The sequence below is a fragment of the Lissotriton vulgaris genome, chromosome 7, assembly GCF_964263255.1.
Source record: "Lissotriton vulgaris chromosome 7, aLisVul1.2, whole genome shotgun sequence".
In the NCBI taxonomy this organism is placed as follows: domain Eukaryota; kingdom Metazoa; phylum Chordata; class Amphibia; order Caudata; family Salamandridae; genus Lissotriton; species Lissotriton vulgaris.
In genome coordinates, this window is record NC_141695.1 from 680256768 (window position 1) to 680269643 (window position 12876).

Consider the following 12876-nt stretch of genomic DNA (forward strand, 5'->3'; position numbering starts at 1 on the left):
TCCGTACAGGATTCCAAATAGAGATTCAAGTCGCATAAAAGAGTAAAAGTGGGATAATGAGTCATAACTGACCCCAGAGCCTCGTCAAGGGAGTCCAGGAAGGGGGTGGCGTTACCCGGATGATTCAAACCCTCCTACAGGACCTGGGATTTGTCTAACGATATGAAATAGGTGTTCACTCCAGCGCAATGCTTGACCTTCCTAGGGTTAAAAGTCGACAGTGTGCACTAGCCAGCGATTGCCCCAGCCAAAAATACGCTTGATTTGCAGGGAACTACGCAGTACTTTGGCGCAAGGCACATTCTCCCTGCGGCACTTGACTTGGATCGTTGGCCTCTTGTCGTCCTCGATCCAGGTGATCTTTGCCAGGCCCCTTCATTATCGGGCCCTCCAACGCCTAAAAACTCCACATTTACACCGGGGCCTAACTTAAACCCAGCAAGTTGCCCTCTCTCCAGAGGCCCGCTCAGAGCTGCCTTGGTGGTTGGAGCACATGCAAGTATGGAACAGGAGGGCCATTTTCGGCTAGCTCCGGAGCTGGTGATCGGGTCTGACGCCAGCCCCCTCCGATGGGACGCCCGTTGTGGGGACATTACCGTGGGCGGTCACTACTCAGAAAATGAGTCTCTCCACATCAAATACTTAAAACTCTTGGCGGGTTCTTTCACGATCCAGAGCCTACCGCCCAACAAGGCATCTTGCGCCATTCTTCTAAAGATGGACAATATCTACATAGTGAGATACGACAATCGTCTGGGGGGCACAAGATCCAAGGTTCCTGCGGATCTGACCAAGTACTTTTGGAACCATTGCCTCAGTCACAAACTGTCTGTCAAGGCGTAAAATTTTCTGGGGAGCCTCAATCAGACAGCGAATTGGTACTCCAGACAACTGCAGGATTTCAGTGCCTGTTAATTAGATCCTCTGATCTTTCGGAAACTCATGGGACATGGAGGCCCATGTCAAGTGGACCTCTTTGCCTCGCGCCTCAATCACCAACTACCTTGCTTCTTCAGCTGGAGACCAGATCCACTTACAGAGGCGACGGATGCATTTCTACAGGACTGGACTCTGTTTCAGGGTTATGAATTTCCTCCCTTCTCCGTGATTCCCAGGCTCGCAGCACTAATCAGGAGTCAGAAAGCAGAAGTGATCCTGGTGATGCCGCTCTGGAAATCCTAGTCTGGTTTCCAGTTCTACTGGAACTTTCTAAGGATTTTTCGATCCGACTACCCCAGGTTCCTTTTTTGCGGACTACTTTGAACAGCAAGTTGAAACCTCTGGTTCAAGAGGGGACCCTGACACTCAAGGCCTGGAAGATTACAGGGGTCGTTGGGAAATTCCAGGCCTTTCGGCGGGGGCTTCCTCGCTTATCAGAAAGGCATGGGAAGAGACTACGATGATCAAACAATACAAATCAGCTTGGCACAAGTGGTCACGTTAGTGTCTGCGACGGGGTTACGGAACCCTGGGGGCAGAGGTAGTTCACATTGTGAATTATTTATCAGACTTGACCGAGAAAGGCCTATCTTACCATTCGATTAATTCCAGTAGGTCCGCAATCGCGGAAGGACTTGTTCCTCTACATGAGATCCCTGTGGGAGAGCATCCCTTAGTTTGTAGATTGAAATGGGGTATTCGATTGTCTTTTCCTCCAAATCGAATGTATTCTTCTTTATGGGATGCATAAATTGTCCTCAGACTTTTCCAATCCTGGCAGGTTAACCGATATCTTTCACGGAAAGAACGAACAGGAATGCTGGCCTTGCTTTTGTGCCGGATCTCTAGTAAACGGGTATTAGATGTACGAGTGCTAGAAATATCTTCTTGTATTTTCACGCCAGAAGGTGTGTTCTTTACAATTGGCCACCGACAAAATCCAGTACTAGGGTGGTACATTATCTGGCTTTTCCGGATCACCCTAAGTTGTGCGTGGAACGTTGTCTCAAGGCTTATGAGGAAATGACGGAAGTGTATCACCCCCCCACCCTGGGACATCCCAACTTATTCTTTCATTAAAGAAACCTTTCAAATCTGTTTCTTCCGGTACGATTGCACGCTGGGTGAGATGGATACTGCAGGAAGCTGGAATAGATACCTCAACCTTTGCGGCGCCCCACAAGGGGTGCCATGGAGTCAAAAGCATTTTCACTAGAGTCAGCTAGAGGACATCCTCAGAGCAGAGGATTGGTCATCTGATTCCGTTTTCTATTTCAAGCTTGTCTCAGGCTTGGCCTCACTAGTGGTCAATCAGCTTTGAACTAGCATAATCCGAGCCTCCGGTCCCGACATAGAATATAACATTTCCTAGCTATCATGAAGGGAAGTTTCAATTCTATTAAGGACACGGAGGCGAGGATTATTCGCCCACAATGGATCTTGCCTGTTAGTACCCTCCCTGGGTATCTACGCTATCGACTGTTGGATAAGTATATCTCTCTTTCGCAAGATTACATGGCTTACGTTTGATATTGTTCAGGATGTATTGTTTTCTCAGATGTGTTTGAGATGCTCCTTTTGTGTACTGTCTCTAATGTATAGATTTGTTCCTAATTTGCACTGTGGTTGTATGTTCTGTTGGCTTTTCTGATACAGTCTCGCTTACCTTCGCAGGGTCAAGTCAGAAGCAAGATTATTAATCAGTTACAGGAGAACTTTAGTTTCACCCGAAGAAAGAAGAAGTGCTGTTCCTTGCTACTGTTTATATGGGACTATCTCTATGGTTGTAACTGGTTTTCTTATACAAGGACTCATGGGATTTGTAATCTTTTCTGTACTTGACCTGTTGATAAGGCTGCTGAGCGGAAAATAAAGGAAAAGATAAGCATGATCCTCGCCTCTGCGTCCTTAATAGAATTGAAACTTTCCTTCACAATTGCTAGGAAAAGTTATATTCATCTGTACATGAACATCAGCAAATATACCATAGAAAATAGTTTTGGGAGAAAATGTTCGAGGTAATCACAAAAAATAGAAACTGAAAGGGGTTATGAGCTAATCTATGTACATTAACCATATGAAATTGCAAAACATTTTCAAAACAGTAAGATTCAAGAGAAAGATTCTGTACCTTTAATTTTCTGAATAGCATCTTTGTAGATTATACGAGCCAATCCACCATTTAGGATCTCTTCTGAATATTCTAGGTCGCCCTGAAAAGAATGTTGAAAATAAGATATAGATGTCATACATTCACAGTTTAATATCTCAGAACTGTAAAGACAGTGGTAAAAAGCCGTGACAAAATCAATCGTTTTGGCTCCAGTATACCAAGAAGATCTTACCAATATACACTACCGTACAAAATTTGCTCTTTCTGCAGGGACGTCTTGAATTTTTGACCTTTTATTGGACCCTGTATTTTTTGGCTGTAGAACTCTGCACTGTACTACTGATACCTGTGATAAAGTGCCTGTGCTCACCCTTTTGAACAGGATGTATGACGTTACAACGCATACTATTACAACTACCTACCGTTACAACGCGACCATTACAACGCATACCATTACAACGCATAGCGCTTTGAGGTGCTGGATAGTGGTAAGTATAATTTACTATTCTAACTCCAGTCCCCGTGGACACTAGGGAAGGTGTTGGATAGTAAATTATACTTATTCCCTATCCTAGAGCGCCCCCCAGCGCAATGCGTTGTAATGGTATGCGTTGTAAAAGTCGCGTTGTAATGGTAGTGCGGAGTAAAAGATGCGTTGTAACGGGTGTATACCTTTTGAACATGGTGAAATTGGCATATTTAACTTACTTTTAAGTCCCTAGTATATGGTACAAAGTGTACCCAGTGATTATAAGCTAAATGTCAGTGGTCGACCGCAGCACCAATTGTGCCACCCTGTGAAATAGAATATTTTCATAGGATCCCACAATTTAGTCAAGCAGGGAAGCCAAGATTAATCTTCTAGTTTTACATTTTGCAATTTGGCAACTAAATGGGTATCTCTCTTTACCCCGTTTGACAGCAAATGTTAATGCTATATCTTCAATTCTTGGTGCACAAGGTTAGAGCATATGTGGCATGCATAAGCCACGTGAAAACTTGAAGAGTCCAAAAGAACCTAGAGCCGATCCAGGGACGTGCATTGGTCTCTAGTATTATTCTCTTAGCCACCTCTACACCACATGTACTCTTGAATTCAGCTGCACCAGCTAGTATAAGTCTCAATTACATCCTATGATCCGTGTGTGGCCGCCGTGGGCACCTGAGTGGTGAGAAACCATTCTGAGAGAGGCCTCTCTCCTGATACCAGCAGAGGGAGTGATGATATCAGTCACTGGAAACACCAACTGTCCCCCAATCCCCGGGGTGGCCAGGCAGCTTGGCTGACTAAGTTGAAATTCACTGACACGGTCTGCCATCCGACATTCGTCCTGATGGGCCTCAGCTCAGACTCTGAGGTGGACTGGGTTCAGTCTTTCACCCTCCTTTAATCCTGCCTAACCAAAGACCATTTCTTATCACAGCAAGAAGTGACACTCAACTACCAGGAGTAATGAGATTTTTTAGATTTTTTAAAGAGATAATTTTAATATGGATTGGTGATCAGCTGGCCACATTACCATTACTACATGCTGCACACTTTGCATTGTGTGACACCAGTGTGTGTGTCGAGTGCATCAAAGGCAGGTCATGTAGATAAATCAAGTCAGTAGACCTGCAGGCTTGGTAACAAAATTAAGATTTTTCAAGGCCTAATCTTACAGACCAACCATATCACCTGTGTAGGGAAGGGGGAATAACAGAACCCCAAGTAGCATAAACAAAAGACAGCAAGAAATCTGTATTACATTTCTCCCAAGTTGGATCGATAAACTTCATTGGAGTTAAGCAGTGGCATAGACAGCTCCTGAAATACATATTATGAAGTTTAATATGAAATTTTTGATTTATACTGGTGAGATATTGTTCTCATGATACCTGTGAGAACTAAAAACTAAGTTTCAAATCTTGACATCATTTCTCAATTTTACAACACCCTTTTGACATTCTCATTGTTACGCATCTTCTCTGTCATTAGCTCTATGGTAAGGGTGAATAGTATTGTGAAAGGGGACCTTGTATCTAGTTCCCCTTCGCGCCACTAGCAGCAGAGATGAGCTCCTATTGACTTGAATGCTTGCAGCAGGTTTGTTTGCATCTAGCTAAACCATTTGTGTCCGAAAATGTCTCCAGAATTCTACCCAAGAATAGCAAAATGGATCCATCAAACACCTACTAAATGCTTAGAGAATACAAGGGATTCTTCCATGTCCTGTGGATATTATCCATCATGTTTAGTGTCTTTTCTGTGCTATCTCCACACCTTTTCCCAGTTAAAATATTCCAAATGGTCAGGTTCAAATCAGTCCCAAAAGGATAGGTCCCAGCCTGGTTGTTAGAATCCCTTTAATAAGAGTAAGGAATTGATATTCAATAGGACCAAAAAGGGCCGCATTGAGTGAGGTTCTTGCCTGGCTTGAGGATGACTGCCATCAATGCTTCTGCCATGGAAGTTGTTGTGAAAGGAGCTGAGTAAGTGTGTCAAACTAGGAGCAAGAGCTGTGCAGAAGGTTCTACAGATTAGTGATTTATTAAACTTAAGTTTAGTTATACCAAAAATCATCTCCCTCATCTTAATTGATTGATCAATTTGTTCTGCCTGTGCATTGCAGGAGAGACATGTCTGTACTCGCAAGTGTTCCAAATACATTTTTATATGACATGAGGAACTGTTCTGCCCGATATTATCTAATACAGAAGGGTAGAGCAAACTGAAGGCTTTGGTGATTTCAACATCATTCCGTTTCAAAAGCTGATCTTAAGCCTTAATGGATTCCACCCTGTCCCATTTCATTTTTGCTTTTAATTCAAAAGGCATGATTTTCTTTGCTTTATTGGCACCCTGTTGTTTCGGCCTAAATAATGTGCATTCCACTTAGTTATTATCTGTAGGCCCTTCTTCACCTGAAGTACTGTCCATGTATGCCAAATCTTAATGGAGCCAGTCCTTTTAGGCAGGCCTTCAAGTTAACACAGTTGGGCTACTAAGTGTTGTCTCACTTCATTTCTGGTCTTCTTATGCAAAGCAGAGTCAAAAATGATGTATCCTCTGATCACAGGCTAGAGGGTATCAGTCCCACAAATCACCATCATCTACCTTACCTTTTCAATCTCAGCCAGCATAAATTGACACAGTTCTTATGTCTTCTTTAATGGCTTTCTCATATAAAAAACTGACCATATATCTCCAGCTGCTGGTGGTGTGTGGGCGTGTTTAGAGAGGCAGAAACTATATAAACTGTGGCATGTTCTGAGGCCAATATGGCCGATGTTTGAAGTGTGTATGAGACTGAGCATAGCATAGAACTCTAGGAAATAATTTAATCTGGCACACAAAGTGTTCCCTAGGTCTATGCAAAGTAGGTATTCTCGAACCTCCCTCAAGAGCAAGGCATCTATACTCCACCCTCATTAAAAATCCATATTTGATCCCATCCATCACCACACTGAGATTATCTCCTATAACCGTGTCATCTACCGCAGCCTGTACGATCGCTGCAATGATTTCCTCAAGGAATCTCTCCTGGCCAGTATTCAGGACAGAGACATCGGCCACAGCCAACTTATGTGAATCTATCTAGAGCAGTAAAATCAAAGAACTACTTTACTCTTTTAGACTGTCAATAAGAGAAATACTGCCTTAGAAACCATTTTGATTGAATGGAGAACACATTTGTTTTATGCAGTTGCTTTTCCCTGAATTAAACCGATATCACCCTCCAAATCGTGTAGTACTTGAAGCACTGTTACTCATTTTGATGATGCAGTCAGGCATTAACAGTTGAAGCGAACAAGCCTTTTTATAGTGAGGTATTACTCTTGTATTGCTAAGGCCTGTGGACTGTATCAAGAGCATGAGGTTATGTTAGTCTTTGTAAAACTATGATGAACATCAGAATTTTGTTCCCCGATTAAATATACTCCCTTCCAAACCCATGTAAAGCAAAACTCTAAATAACTATTCAACTAAACAGTATATCGAACACAAAACTGAATGGGTGTATAAGATGGGGGATTCCTGTTCTATCAAAATACAATCCTCCACATAAACATGGAGCTTTTGGACCACCCCAGAGCACGCCTCTTTTCTGCCCTGGAATTAATCAATCAAGTTTCACCCTTAGACAGTGCTAGCATGTTTAAGTGAGATCCCCTTCATCCTGTGGATATGACTGAATACCGCAAATTTTGTGGAGGGCTCTGACAACCTCCAACTGCTTTTAGGAATGGAGGTACACCTATTTTTGCTACTGCTATGTCAACAGGCATAGGTTTTCTCAGTTTCCAGCGTGGCTACTCTCTCAACCAGGCAGGCTTCATCTGTGATTTAGACTTTTCCTGAGGATCCATAGGAAGAGGTCATATAGGGTGCATAGTGACCCTAGGGGTAGATAACCCATAGGCTATTACCCTACACTGCCCTAATGCCCCTAAATCCTGTATTTAGGGGAAACCCTAGCACCAGAAAAACAGATCCTGCTGACATGAAATTAGACAGATGTGATGAGCTGCAACAACAGAAGGATCAGCAATGGACTTGGTGCCAACGCTGCCGGCCTGTCTGCTGACTTCGACAAATGAGCCAAGAGACGGATTGTCCTGCAGCTGCTGTGTCTCCAAAGCCTGGGAGAACTGTCAGTACTTCGTCCAAGAACCAGGAACACCTGTGGAACTGTAGAACTGCTCCCCTGCACCTTGCAGAACTGTGAGGCTCCAAGATCCCGAAAATCTGATGCCGAAAAGCAAACTTCAAAGGAAAGTCTTTCTAGTGCACAAGACTCTGCTTTTTCCTGACCATGCTCCAGACTCACTACAGGGGGGAGGAAACAGCTTTATATTAGGACAGGCACATCCATATTCAGGTGTCAGTGACGCCAACTCCCCCCACTCTAGCTCAGGAAGACCATCAGCCTGGTGATTGGGCCATCAGGATATGCAAGGCACACCTCAGCTCCCTTTGTGTGACTGTCTAGAGTGAATGCACTAGAGCCCAACTGTCAGCCAGACCAGACGTGTATTCTACAGACAAGCAGAGGCACAGAATGGTTAAGCAAGAAAAAGCCCACACAAATTAAAAACCAACTTCACCAAAGGAAGTTCAGAGACCGCAAACTCCAAATCGCTATCTGCTCCCAATGGGAAATTACACTTAAAAAATATTTCAAGGCAATTACCAGGTTACTCTATGGGAGAGATAGACCTTGCAATAGTGAAAGCGAAATTAGCAGTATTTCACTATTTGGACATAAAAACCATACCAGTACTTGTCCCACATTTTAAATCACTGCACCCTGCCCATGGGGCTGTCCTGGGCCTACCTTAGGGGTGCCCTACATGTAATAAAAGGGAAGGTTTGGGCCTGGGAAGTGGGTGCACTTATCAGGTCAATATGGTAGCTTAGAACTGGACACACGGACACTGCATTGAAAGGTCGGAGACATGTTTACAGGGCTACGCAAGTGGTTGGCACAATTAGTGCTTCTGGCCAACAAGTAGCATTTCATTTACAGGCCCTGGACACCCATCGAGCACTTTACTAGAGACTTACAAGTACATCACATATGCCAATCATGGATAAATCAATCATTAATACAATTTAGACAGAGAGAGTAAGCACTTTAATACTGGTTAGCAGTAGTAAGTGTCCAAAGTCCTAAAACCAATAAAAACAAGTCAGAAAAAATAGGAGGAAAAAAAAACAAAGTTTGGGGATAACCCTGCAAAAAGAGCCATTTCCAACAGTTCTAATCAAAGAAAAGCATTTCTCACATTCGTTTTTAACGGACAAAGCACAGCTGTGGAAGAGTGAAAAATCATCCTTCTTATTTTTGTTCTAACCTGCGACTTCTCTATGGAGGGTGCTTCTTGAACGGTAAGTGCATTATCTAATGGAAGAATCTTTCTTGAGAGCCTGGATCGGTAGAAACGTTGAGCATAGCGATGAGCAGGGAGACATGTATAGGAATATAGAGACAGACAGTGATTTATCTGCTAGTTCATAAGTGGGAGAATAGGAACAGACACTAAACATGAGGGGAAACACCAACGATGACCCGCCCACCCCACACCGTCCCACCCCACGACTGGTAGTAAAAAAAAATACAAACAATGGCATAGCCAATAGGTCTTGCCTTTGGGACCTTATACATGTTTAGCCATGCAACAGGTGATGTTGTTGCACCAAGGATATTGTGCTGGATAGCTAAATACTTCTAAAGTCCCAAAGGCGAGACCTACTGGCTATGCCAATGCTTTTTCTTCCCAGCACCACACCACATGAAGAGTAGAAGTCTGCCAGCACGCAGCAGCAGGAGGCCAGGAGAGGAAAGACCTTCACTTCTTGTCTTGTGAACCATCCATTTCACAACAAAGAGTGCAAGCGACCCTTAGAGAGTATTGCATGCTGCGTTGTACACTTGCGTTGCCAGTTGACATTCACAGCCAATAAAACATTTTAAATATATATTTTTTTAATTTGGAAAATCTTGCAAAATCGCCTTTTCTGTGTGTTTGATTTTTCACAGCTCCACGGCTGTCATGCAACTCCTTAAAGGGAAGTTTTCTCCAACAAGGACTTTAAGCCGTGGAGCAGTGCTTAATTCGGAAAAATATTAAGTGTTGCAGTCCAAAGCTTTTCTCAGAAGCCCACTGTTACCAAATACCAAGGCTGTTAATCTCGATTCTACTTCATCAAACCTCTTTCATTCATCACCACACAAAACACATCTCTCCCCTTATCCCACTTTTGAAGATGCTTTTTCATCTCAGTTTCCCCACTTTGTTCCGATCTTCCCCTTCCTTTCCATCCCTCACTGCCTTTCTCTCTCTTGCTCGGCATAGCCAATAGGTCTCGCTTTTGGGGCCCTATAAGTGTTTAGCCAGAGATATTGGCTTTGCTAATGTTTTTAAGGAAAATTGTAGGGCAGAATGGGTGCTGTGCAGCATGTTGATCGCATTACTCCACTGGCATATTGTTGCCATACCAATGTACCACTAGTAGTAGTAGAATTAGGGTCCTAGTCCAAGAGCAGATGATCGCCTGCTCCCGGGTCACAAAAGTACAGTTACAAAGCTGCTTTGCTACAAAAACAATATTCATGTACTCCAAACTGATAGAAATTCCATGCAAGCTATTAATTCCAGGACACAACTCAGCAGTAATGCGATCTGTTGACTGAACCACAGAATGAGCTTTTCAACCCTAAAATAGCAATCTACATTGCTTAACTCGAACCCAAACGAGGGCAAAGATGTTTCAACTACGGGGTAAACCACCCAGTACTGCATCCCATCTCGAACAGTGGGGGCTCAAGTACTGGATACCAACAAGCACTTCCGAGGGCCAAATGTTGTTGTCCGAAGCTAATGAAAGTGTTGTAATACCTTTAAAACATATACAAAACATAAGCAAAGCCATTTAAATATATCCAAGGACCAATTACATGACTTTCTTTGCTGCCCTGTCATGTTTTATCACTTTTATGCCGCAAGAGAGACCGGGAAACAGAAGCAGAACCATAGACATAGTAACATTGATATCAAAATACTGCTAAAGGAAAAATAATATCAAAATGCTGCTACAGGGAAAATAATAAGAACCAAGCTTAAGAGTCTTGATTATGCTACCCTAATAAAAAAAAAATTGCTTTTATTGGCAATCCTTAATCAAAATCAGATGAGCTCTTTTGCAGACGAAATGGGGTAGGGGATGAAGTTGGATATGTTACTATTGCCAGAACGGGTCAAACTTTCTAGGGTTGGCATTAAAACTATTCAAAGTGAAAGACTGGCAGGCAAGATCATTGTTTAAGGGACGACTCAGAAATATGCACATCAAACTTTGCATGTTTACGCTGAGCACAGAATTCACTACAGTCTGCTCGATTTAAAAATGTTGGCGATACAGAGGAGGTAGTCAGAACACAAACTTTGATTTATTGGCCCTAAAGCAAGGTGAGCTCGCAGAACGGTTACACAGTTTTCAGACCGATGGGGATAATGAAGACCCAGGGCTTTTGGTGCAAGCAAAAATAGCAATGAAAAACAGGACAACACAGTAGGGCCAAAACTAGGTTTGCAAATGATAAAACAACGAGCAAAAGACATGAAACAAAGTCCAAAAAATTAGAAACTTCTGGGTCCTAATCTAATATGGTTCACTCGCACACTAACAGAAATTACACTTTAAATCCTGAAGGAACAAGCTTCGGAAAGCCAGACGTTTATATATTCATTATTTACGTAAATCGCTAAGGTTGTGTACCTGCACTCTTTAGGAAATGCACAAAAAGAGTGAAAACAGCTACATCTTCGTTCAGCTGTTTAATGCTAGGGTGGGCAATAATACGAGAGATGTTTTACAATAATCTTTTCCACCACACATCCTGAGTGAATCTGGACAGTTTCAGCATCCAGGAATTTGAAAAACGTTTACTGCAAACCATGTCATTCACGTCTGTGTTTTGAAGATGCAACAACAAAACGAATGGCTGGACATACGCAGAAGCTTTTTAACTGAACAAAGCATGTCGCAATGCCATCATACACTGGCATGAGGTAGTCCGAGGGTAGATGAAAGGAGCAAAAATATTACTTTAAATACTGTTAACAAAAAAGCATCATGTTTGTCTTGTGGTGAGCTCCAAACTCTTAGGACAGGTCACTTTAGAGACACTGGCAGAAAATATAGCGCTCCCAACTGGAGACTGCTTAAACCAGTTACAATAGCAATAACTCAAATCAACTAATTTAGAGACGTTTGTCTGCTTCGCACATCATCGCAATATTAACAACTTGAACTGTAATAAGAACTACACTTGACCTTATACGACCCAATGCCAAAACGATGGCTGATCTCAAAGGTTGCAACATGATAGTTGCTACTCACTATTAAAGCTTTGAGTACTGTAGAGATCTGACCTCAAAGAAAAGCCTTTCGCCATTAGTGTGGGCGCTCAGGTTGTGTCGCATCTGACTGAAGAGTTGGCCTGCTAAATGGTGATCTAAAAGAAGCAGCAGTCAACCAAGGATTAGCGGTAGGGACTGCCAGAAAGTGCCAACGTAGAGGCTACCTGTGAGGGATCCGCGTTGAAGGAAGGGGAAAGAGTAGGGCTATTTTGGTGCTCCACAAAGTGGAAGCTGCATGATAACAGCCAGAATAAGGGTGGGCCAAAGAGGAGGAAGATGTCTTTTCGAGACAGGTGAGCAAAACATGGAAGAAATAGAATGTCACTTAAGACAAGATCTACAACGTGGCTGCTAGCAAATCACCACCAGTGCTAGGATAGAGGGGACAGTACTTAATGGGAGAAAGGGATAGGTTGTGATCCAAAAATTGATTATAGGGTGACGTTGTCAGATAAGAATTGAAGGCTGGAAGTGCAAAAAAAAAAGTTAAGTATTCGGGGAGAGACCTATTGGACGGCTAGTGACCTAGAGGGGAAGACTTACTAGACGGGGGTAAAAGGGAATGTCAGTCAGGAATGATTCAGTGTGGAGTGTGGGGGGAGGGCAGTCGGATTGTGACTAAAAAGAAGACAGTTAGAGGTCCATCTGAAATAGATTTACAGACAGGAGCCCATCACATAATGATTTCATTAGAAAAGTATGGTGTGGCAATCCAATGAGAAAGAGTGTCATATGATGAGCATCAGGAGGACCACGTCAAAGTAATCTAGGGAGAGGATAGGTCTGTCGGACATTAATCTGTGGTGGAATGGTTTGCATCAGTAAACTCGAAGGGGGCATGGGGAAGACTGTGAAACTTGGACCGCTGGGAATTTGTAGTGATTCATGCCCGGGGAAGCTTGACGTCAGCTAGTTAA

The 12876-nt window shown here is 43.0% G+C and overlaps 1 protein-coding gene across 1 annotated transcript in view; it reads right to left on the minus strand.

The window, feature by feature from the left end:
- Window positions 1-12876, minus strand: part of UTP6 (UTP6 small subunit processome component) — a 391901-nt gene that overhangs the window by 246431 nt on the left and 132594 nt on the right. The window contains exon 9 of the mRNA XM_086930881.1: window positions 3071-3152. Within this exon, the coding sequence (XP_086787007.1) occupies window positions 3071-3152 (82 nt within the window). The remainder of the gene's footprint in view (window positions 1-3070; window positions 3153-12876) is intronic.